This window comes from Macaca thibetana, chromosome 7 (assembly GCF_024542745.1).
Source record: "Macaca thibetana thibetana isolate TM-01 chromosome 7, ASM2454274v1, whole genome shotgun sequence".
NCBI lineage: Eukaryota > Metazoa > Chordata > Mammalia > Primates > Cercopithecidae > Macaca > Macaca thibetana.
In genome coordinates, this window is record NC_065584.1 from 143,096,773 (window position 1) to 143,107,251 (window position 10,479).

At 45.5% G+C, this 10,479-nt stretch overlaps 1 protein-coding gene across 1 annotated transcript in view; it reads right to left on the reverse strand.

Annotated features, from left to right (window-relative positions):
* ADAM10 (ADAM metallopeptidase domain 10) overlaps positions 1-2,610 on the reverse strand; it is a 159,415-nt gene extending 156,805 nt beyond the window's left edge. Inside the window, exon 1 of the mRNA XM_050796813.1 lies at positions 2,125-2,610. Within this exon, the coding sequence (XP_050652770.1) occupies positions 2,125-2,179 (55 nt within the window). The 5' untranslated portion in view covers positions 2,180-2,610. The remainder of the gene's footprint in view (positions 1-2,124) is intronic.
* Between the last annotated feature and the right edge of the window lie 7,869 nt (positions 2,611-10,479).

Sequence of the window (10,479 nt, forward strand, 5' to 3'; positions counted from 1 at the left end):
ATTGGGGAGGTGGAAGCAACAAAAAGGGTTTATTAACTACCTGAAAATGATTTCTACTTTAAGTTAAATCTCCGCCACAACTTCTAATCTACACAAATTTCTCCTTTCTCTCACATGCTAAAAGACACATTCAATTTGAATGTGCTGAAGTCTACAAATCATCATACAAAGATCTTACAAGTGACCATAAACAGTTCAGATTAGTAAATAAAAATACCTCATAGTTACAATAAAATTACAAGTATCTTCAAGTACCCAAAAGCTAAAATCTTGATATTAATTTTAAAATAAAACTAATAAAACTTGTCTTCTGTTTTTTGAAAAAGTTCTGCTTAACAGAAATACCAAAACTTAGGCTTTTAATCAATGCTTAATGCAATAAAGGACTATGGAAATCTGAGTTTAGAAAATTTTTGTATACGGGTTTTAACCCACAAACATTATGTTATTCAATTGTTTTTTCTTCAAACATAAGACTACATCAGTTTCTTACTGTTTTCATTATTTTTAAAAGAACATTTGCTATACTGCTATTCAGTAAAGTGCCTCATGTGTTTGTCTTACTTTTTATTACCTTACAGAGAAGTGTCTTAACTCCTGAATTTAATCACAAAAAGTGAAAACAGATAGGAAAATGATTTGTTGAAAGCCACGTTTAGAACAGAAATAACAAATGTCAGATGAAAAGGCTCTAACGGGGTCTCCCGCACATAATCCTTTTTAAAACTAAACATCTATTATCAGATCTGAATCTAAAATGTGTATCTTGCTTGATGACTTGGATTGAAAAAAATAAAACAAAATGTGTAACAAAAAAACCGAACACTACAAACTATAACAGAAGTCTGCCTACGCAGTACCACCCTCGGACTCGGTAGAATACAGGACAGAAACACACTTGGCCCTGCAGTCATAAGTCAAAGTGGCAAAGAAAAAAACAGAAACAATACATGAAATAGATATTTTCTAAGTTATCAAAGGCTACAGACACTCATCCAAAGCATTCCTCAAAATTTTTCAATTCGTTGCTTTTAGGCACACTTTGAGGTTTTCAAGTTTGCTTTGGGGCAAGTCAAAAAGCTTACCTAAAATAAAGCACTTTACACAAGAATAAAATGATGCAGCTGGTCGTAGGATACACCGGAAATAAAAATCGTCGTCTTCAAAATCCGAAACAAGAAATGACATGCTTTTAGCAAATTTAACTTTCATTTGTAGAGGGGAGGGGGCACCGTTCTGACAACCCACTAACTACACTGCACATCTACTCCACCTGAGAGTTTAACGAAACTTCAAGTTGGGTCACCCAGGGACCGAACTTCTACTCTAGGAGACCCAATCCAGCCTACAAATCAAAGAACATCCCCAAATGGTTTACCCTTCTCCCGACCAAACCCCTTCCCCTGGGCGACAGAATGTTTTCACTGAACACCAACACACCCTCCTGTGATCTCTCTCCAAACACAGGACACAGGAAGAACCGAGGCCACTAGTCTCAGACACGCGGGTGATGACTGCTGCCACTCCACGGGCGGCCCCTCTGCAGAATGGGGTCGGTCAGGATCCGCGCGCCCGGTAAAGAACAATACACGAGCCCAGCCGCAAACAACATAACTTCCCACGAGTCTGCGCGGCGGGTCTCGGCGGCGGAGAGGACTTCGGTATCCGCTACCGGGCAGGGGCTGGGGGAGGAATGGTGAGCAGGATGAGCGCTGAACGAGGACGGCGAGACCGCCAGCCCCGCTGCGGCTGCCTGCACGGGCACCCGCCGAGCAGACTGGAGGGATGCAGCCACCAGCCTGGGTTCCACCGCTCTCGCCAGGCGACGCGAATGCCCCGACTTCGCTTCTCTGGAAGGCGACCCCCGCCTCCCGGGCCGCCAGGGCGGTGGGGGGCGGGGAAGGCCTCGCCGGCGGCTTGGGAGCCTCCTCGGCCCGCCACCGAAGGGAAAGCGGTCGGGGCGCGGGGGACAATAGGGAGCGGGGAGCGCGGCCCGCCAGAGTGGCGCCGCTGGCCGGCTGGGCTGACTGACGCGCACGCCGCGAGGCGCGACTGGGCTCCTCTCGGCCCGGCCGCCGCTCCGCCGTGGTCGCGGCGCCCCCGGCGCTCGCAGTCGTGCCTCACCTCCCATCCCCGCCGCCCAGGAGAGGAGCAGAATTAACACTCTCAGCAACACCATCTTCCGCTGCCGCCGCCTCCTCACGGGTTAACAGCAGCACATCGATCCGGAGGGAGAAGCTGAAGGGGCTTGGTCCGGAGCCTCCACGGGAAGCCGGGACCTCCCCTGGCAGGAGAAACGGCGAAGCACCTCCCTCTCGCTCCACTTCAGGGGCCGGCAACGCTCCTAGCTCCTCCAAAACAGGGACCTCCCTCCCCCTCGTTCGTTTCCTTCCTCCCTTCCCCGCTTTCCTTCCCTTGCTCGTTCCCTCTTCTCTCCCCCCCTCCCTGTAAACTCGGACCTCCGCCTCCTTCCTCGCCACGTGACGCGCGGGCACCCAACGGGCACGCGGAGCCGCGCCCCTACCTCCCGCCCCTACCCGTCCCCCTGGCGCTTCAGGGGCGCGCGCATGCGCGCGGGGGACGGTTCCCGTGCTGCTAGACCCGCCGCCGCTTCCTGTCCGCCGGCGGAGAACTGGGATTGGGCTTCGGAGGCGGGGTTTGTCTTGGTCCCGCCCCGAGGCGGGTGCGCTCCTACGCGAAGGTAGTGCTCCGCTACGTGTTAGAGCTGCTGAGGACCTTCCCTTGGGCTAAAACGGACCATGGAAGATGTAAGCGGGGCTGCTTTCCGCTTCTTAACGTCACAAGTAACAGAGGTTTTTGTTTCTTCTTTCTCTGCCTCTCCTGGTGCACCACAGCTACCAAGTAAACAAAAACTCCCAGCAAGCAGTAATTATAGCGGCAGCTGCCCTAGTGATCAGAACATGCAAAGACCTTCAAGCAGCAGGAAGAAAAGACACCATGTCCGAGATGTAGTTTTCCGAGCTCTTTACAAATTTATTTCACAGACTAAGGCTTTAGCCTTTGCAAAAACATGCAGCCTGAACCAGACGGTCTTGAATCTCCAGTCCAGAAAATGTCCTCTTTCCTCTCTCTCTCTGTCACATCTCTGAAGCGAATCCTCGCACATCTTCTCCCCAACTTCTTAAAGCTTGTATTTGTTTTCTTGTAACTCATTTTGATTCTTTAAACTTGCATGTCATGAACTAGAACTTTTTATGGCCGTTTAATTAGATATTCTTCATCTATTTGGTATCGTGCTTGAGTAGGCTGAATTAGGGAGTGTGTGTGTATGTGTGTAAATTGTTTTGTTTTGTTTTCTAAACACAAAGTCTCTGCTGTCTCGTCCAGGCTTAAGTGCAGTGGTGTGATCATAGCTCATTGTAACCTCCAACTCAAGCGATCCTCCCGCCTTGGCCTCCCATAAGTGCTGGGATTACAGGCGTGAGCCACTGCGCTTGGCCTTAATATTGATACCATAATAAACTGGAATTCCTATACTGTTGCCTGTGTATTTTATACCATTTGTTACCATTAACATAAATCTTTTTTTTTTTTTTTTTTTGAGCTGGAGTTTCGCTCTTGTTGCCCAGGCTGGAGTGTAATTGCGTGATCTTGACGCACCGCAACCTCCACGTCCCAGGTTCAAGCGATTCTCCTGCCTCAGCCTCCCAAGTTGCTGGGATTACAGGCATGCGCCACCACGCCCAGTTAATTTTTTGTATTTTTAATAGAGACGGGGTCTCACCATGTTGGTTAGACTGGTCTCGAACTCCCGACGTCAGGTGATCCACCCGCCGGCCTCCCAGAGTGCTGGGATTACAGGCGGGAGCCACCGAGTCCGGCCATAAGAATATTCTTTAATTCTCAGTTTGAGAAATGAATGATTCTATTTTTGCTGCAACGTTAATAAGCTCAAAAATGGACGTTTCAAAACCGTCATAATTGTATCCATTTATAATGAGATACATGGAATCATCAGAGGATGGCAGAATCTCACGAATTTTTTTTTTTCCTTCGTTAAAATACTCAGTCTTAGGAAATAGTTACCTGCAGACATTACATCACATATTACCTGTGCTTTTTACTAATGTCTTGTGGTAGTGCTGTCAACAAATGGTATTTTTATTTTCTAGCTCTTTTTTTTTTTTTTTTTTTGAGACAGAGTCTCGCTCTGTCGCCCAGGCTGGAGTGCAGTGGCCGGATCTCAGCTCACTGCAAGCTCCGCCCCCCGGGTTTACGCCATTCTCCTGCCTCAGCCTCCCGAGTAGCTGGGACTACAGGCGCCCGCCACCTTGCCCGGCTAGTTTTTTGTATTTTTTAGTAGAGGCGGGGTTTCACTGTGTTAGCCAGGATGGTCTCGATCTCCTGACCTCGTGATCCGCCCGTCTCGGCCTCCCAAAGTGCTGGGATTACAGGCTTGAGCCACCGCGCCCGGCCTTTTCTAGCTCTTAAACCACCTTGTAGCACGTTTTCTGTTGCACAATATTTTTATAATGAATTCCAGTGATTAGAAGCAAATGACACTTTCCCTTAAAATTCAACTGGAAAAAAACTCCAAAACCATATTTTGCATTACCAAGGTGATTACTGAAAATTACATTTATAAAGACTGTATTTTTTTTTTAATTTTTTAAATTTATTTTGGCCAGGCACGGTGGCTCACAGCTGTAATCCCAGCACTTTGGGAGGCCAAGGTCAGCAGATCACTTGAGGTCAGGAGTTTGAGACCAGCCTGGCCAACATGGTGAAACCCCATCTCTACTAAAAATACAAAAATTAGTCAGGCGTGGTGGCGGGCGCCTGTAGTCCCAGCTACTCGAGAGGCTGAGGCAGGAGAATGGCATGAACCCGGGATGCGAAGCTTGCAGTGAGCCGAGGTCGCACCACTGCACTCCAGCCTGGGTGACAGAGCGAGACTCCGTCTCAAAACAAACAAACAAAAAAAGCCGGGCATGGTGGCATGTGCATGTAATCCCAGCTACTCTGGAGGCTGAGGCAAGTAATCCCAGGTACTCGGGAGGCTAAGGCAGGAGAATCGCTTGAACATGGGAGGCGGAAGTTGCAGTGAGCCGAGATGGCGCCACTGCACTCCAGCCTGGGAGACAGAGCAAGACTGTCTCAAAAAAAATTGATTAATTAATTAATTAAAAATAAAAAAAATAGCCAGTGCAGTGGTATGCACTTGTAGTCCCAGGTACTCAGGACGCCGAAATGGGAGGACTGTTTGAACCCTGGAGGTTCAGGTTGCATTGAGCTGCGATCACACCACTGTACTCCAGCCTGCGTAACACAGACAGACCTTGTCTCAAAAAAAAAAGAAAAACTGTATTTTTTTTATTTGCAAAGCACGAATGGCATTACATTCGTGTAATCATAATGAATGGTATTCCAGTGTTACAAGTTTGGGCTACTATTTTAACTTAATTCATTATTGATATTTTGCAAATGTTTGGAAAACTGATGAAATGTTAAAGTATAAGATCTGCATCTGCACTATCACAGACTGCCTGGGTTTGACTCCTAGCTCTCTGCCATCTATAAACCGTGTGACTTTGGCCAAGTTTTTTTGCCTTCTAACTTCAATATTTTTTTTCTTTTTTTTTTTTTTTAGACAGGAACTCACTCTGTCACCCAGGCTGGGATGCAGTGGTGCAACCACAGGTCACTGTAGCCTCAGCCTCCAGGGCGGAGGTGATCCAGCCTCCCAAGTAGCTGGGACTGCAGGTGGGGGGGGCCCCATGCCAGGCTAATTTGTTGTATTTTTTGTAGAGATGGGGTTTCACCATGTTGCTCAGGCTGGTTTCAAACTCCTGGGCTCAAGTGATCTGCCCACCTTGGCTCCCTCAAAGGGCCGGGATTACAGGTGTGAGCCACTCCACCTGGCCTCAATATCTCTTTTGTAAAATGACAATGAAAAAATATTTGCCTCAGCAGATTGTTTTGATGATTACATTTAAATTCATTAATATCTGTAAAGCAATTGTAATAATATACCTGGCATATAGTACTTGCTATATGACTATTAAGTAAAAAAATATAAATATATGGTCACTGCATGAACACTCAAACATCCACTTGAAAGCAGTAATTATTTTAATAGCATTAGTTCCTCAGGAACAATACAGTTTTGATATTACCAGTATAATAAAAGTTATCCTCAAGTTTTAGTAATGGGAAATTCACCTTGTAAGCAAATGCTCATATATTATACAGTGTAATAGACAAGTAACACTAGAGGAGAATGTTTGTTGCACAGACTGAAGGCCAATGCTGGTAAACATTTCAACAATTACATTGTGAATTTCCAACTTCTACTAAACTGCCTGCTGGATGTCCCACTGTCATGCTAAACTCAATATATTTAACTTCTTATCTCTGATACTGGCACTACCACTATCCCAGAAATCTGGAATCATTTTAGCCTGTGCACAGCGGCTCACGCTTGAAATCCTAGCACTTTGGAAGGCCAAGGCTGGAGGATCACTTGAGTCCAGGAATTTGAGACTAGCCTTAACAACATAGTGAGGTCCCGTCTCTATTTAAAAAAAAAAAGAAAAGTCAGGGAGGGCATCATTTTAGATTATTCCTTTGTCACCAAGTCATATTGATTCTTCCCTAAAAATGTCTTTGTGCTTTTAATGCTCCCCTTCTCATTGCTGTTGCTCTGATTGGCTAGCACTCTGAGGGTATTCCAGTGTTACAAGTTTGAACCACTGCTTTACTTTAATTATAATATTTTATCTTGCTTAGATTACTGCAGAACTCCTAACTTATATCCCTTACTCCAGTCTCTCTTCTTTTTGGTCTTGCTTTCAAACTTCTTGTTAATCCACTGCAATTTGTTCCCACCTAGCTTTGTAAGAAGCTACTCTTGCTAGGGCCATCAAAGACATCAAAGATCTGCTAGTGATCAATTCCACTAGACACCTTCACTCCTTACCTTACTGGACCTTTCAGAAAACACTCTCTCCTCAGAACTCCCTCTTCTAATAGTTTATAAACCTTCATTTACTCTTGACTTTCTTCTTTACTTTTAGTCGTAGTTTCATCTACATCTTTTTCCTGTGACTTTTTCTTCTCTTTACCACATAAGTATTAGTGATCCTCAAGATTTTACCCTTAGCTTTCTTCTCATTTTCACTTGCATGATATTTTACTACCCCCAAATGTATACAGCTCACTAGGCTATAAACTCCATGGAAACAAAGCCTGGGTCTGTCTTGACAATGCCTAGCACATTGTGCACATTGTCAGCAAGTTTCCTGGAACAGTATTCCAATAATTTTTTCTTGGGACGTTTCTTATGCCCCCAAACCCAAGACCCATATACTAGTTGCACAACTTCCTAGCCACCTAACCTTAGGTAAGTTAAGGCACCCGTGCCACAGTTTCCTAATCTTTGCAATGGGGAAAATAGTGGTATCTACCTCAGAGTGTCGCTATGAGGGTCAAATAAATTAACAGATGTAAAGTACTAAGAACAGTGCATAGCACACAATTACTATTATAAAAATATTTTAGATGTTGTTATTATTACATATCCAACTCTTGCTAGTCATCTCCTACCTGAAATTACACAGCCATACCCGTAACATGTCCCAAACTGGAAAAACCCCTACATCAACCTACCCGAACCTCTCTTCCTCCTAAATTCCCTATTTTGGTTAATGGCAACACCATTCACTCAATTACCTAAACTCCCATCCCAGTAGATAGATCATCAAGTCATCTTTATTCTCCAGCATATGAAGTCCCTCTACCTACCTTTACTGCCACAGCCCAAGCCTTGGTCTTCCTCTCTCACATACCCACTGCCTGATCTCCTGCCCACCCCTTCCCCACCTGCCAGTCTTTTGAAAATACAGATCCTTTTATCTGCAAGATAAAATACAAGACCTTCAGCCAGGCGCAGTGGCTTACACCTGTCATCCCAGCACTTTGGGAGGCTGAGACAGGTGGATCACCTGAGGTCAGGAATTCGAGACCATCCTGACCAACATGAAGAAACCCCATCTCTGCTAAAAATACAAAATTAGCCGGGCATGGTGGTGCATGCCTGTAATCCCAGCTACTCGGGAGGCTGAGGCAGGAGAATCGCTTGAACCCAGGAGGCAGAGGTTGCGGTGAGCCAAGATTGCACCATTGCACTCCAGCCTGGGCAACGAGAGAGAAACTCCATCTCAAAAAAAAACAAAAAAACAAAAAAAAAAAACCAAGATCTTCATGATCTAGTCATTGTTTTCCTTGCCAGCTTCGTCTTTCACCACTCCTCTTTTTTTTTTTTTTTTTGACACATAGCAGTCTGATCACACATAGTCCAAGAATACTCAAAAAATAAATGAAATAGAATCAGATGTTTAAGATTGGTCTTCAAACATTATAGCCAATGATGTCATGTTTGCCTTTGTATCCTTGGATATGAAATCACATCCACACCTCAGTGGCCACCAAACCATTCAGCATAGCTTCCTTAACTGTGAGCTGTTTCAAGCTATCAGTTTGAGTGTTACTGAGTGATTTTTGTTGTTGTTGTTTTGAGACAGAGTCTTGCTCTGCCGCCTAGGCTGGAATGCTGTGGCATGATCTCTGCCCACTGCAATCTCCGCCTCCCAACTTCAAGTGATTGTCCTGCCTCAGGCTCCCAAGTAGCTGGGATTGCAGGCACACGCGAGCATGCCTGGCTAATTTTTCTATTTTTTTTGTTTTAAGTAGAGATGGCGTTTCACCATGTTGCCCAGGCTGGTCTCGAACTCCTGACCTCAAGTGATCTGACCCCCTTCGGCCTCCCAAAGTGCTGAGATTATAGGCGTGAGCCACCATGCCCAGCTATTATTTGTAAGCTCTGAATAACTAGGAATCTAAGCAGGAGTTGGAGGAACCAGCTCAACCTTGGCACAGTGCCAAAATATAGCCAACCAGGTCTTCAAGTAAGTCACGGCAGTGTTCTTCGGTGGTGTTGGGGCCTTCTCAGTAAGGTTTTAGACAAACTGGGCCATGTTTCTAGGATGAAAAGTCTGCTGTCCCCAATGGCCAGCTCTTTCTTACTTTATCTTCTAAAAGTAGCAGTTACAAAAATTAGAATAACAGTAATAGCAGGTCAGGAGTTCGAGGAATGGTAAGATAATGGAAACTTAAATAACTTGCCCAAAGTCAGAAAGCTGGTGCATGGCAGAACCAATGCCTAAAGTTAGATCTGCCTCAAGAGCGTGTGCTTTAATCACAATATGCTGCTGTTCAACTGCAGTTGGTTTCCCAAACACACATCACTTCCCTCTTTGACATCTCTGCACTTGTTATTCCCTCCAGGAGAAATGCTTCTCCCATTTATCCTATAAATTCTATGAAATTAGGCTCAGAGAATCCTTTCAATAATTCATTTTAAGACACTTTTTTGGTTAGGATTTTACTTGCTGTATAAAAGAAGAATCAGAGAAGAAAAGGACTTTAAAAAACTACTTCTGGGCCTGGGCACAGGGGCTCATGCCTGTAATCTCAGCACTTTGGGAGGCCAAAACAGGAGGATTTCTTGAGTCCAGGAGTTCAACACCAGCCTGGGCAATATAACAATACCCTGTCTTCTTTTTCTTTTTTCTTTTAAGAGATGGAGTCTCGCTCTGTAGCCCAGGCTGGAGTGCAGTGGCACGATCTGGGCTCATTGCAACCTCTGCCTCCCAGGTTCTAGAAATTCTCCTGCCTCAACCTCCCACGTAGCTAGAATTACAGGCACACGCTGCCACGCCTGGCTAATTTTTTGTATTCTAGTGGAGAAGGGGTTTCACCGTGTTGCCCAGGCTGGTCTCGAACTCCTGAGCTCAAGCAATCCACCCACCTCGGCCTCCCAAGGTACTAGGATTACAGGCATGAGCCACCGTGCCTGGCCTTTTTTGTTTGTTTGTTTGTTTGTTTGTTTGTTTGTTTGAGACAGAGTCTCACTTAGTCACCCAGGCTAGAGTGCAGTGGTGAAATCTCGGCTCAAGGCAACCTCTGTGTCTTGGGTTCAAGCAATTCTCATGCCTCAGCTATCCAAGGAGCTGGGATTACAAGCATGCACCACCATTCCTGGCTAACTTTTGTATTTTTAGTAGAGACAGGGTTTCACCATGTTGGCCAGGCTGGTCTTGAACTCCTGACCTCAAGTAATTTGCCCACCTCAACCTCCCAAAGTGCTGGGATTACAAGCATGAAACACCATGCTTGACCAACGAGATCCTGTCTCTACAAAAAATAAAACAATTAGCCGAGCATGGTGGCACACGCCTGTAGTCTCAGCTACTTGGGAGGCTGAGGTGGGAGGATCACTAGAGTGCAGGAGGTTGAGACTGCAGTGAGCTGTGATCACACCACTTTACTCCAGCCTGGGCAATAGAGTGAGACCCTGTCTCAATAAAAAAAAAAAAAAATCCACGTCTGGGGAAAGGAGAACGGTGAAATATGGTGTTTGTAACTTACAGCAATTAGAAGGCATTCCTTTAAAATGTA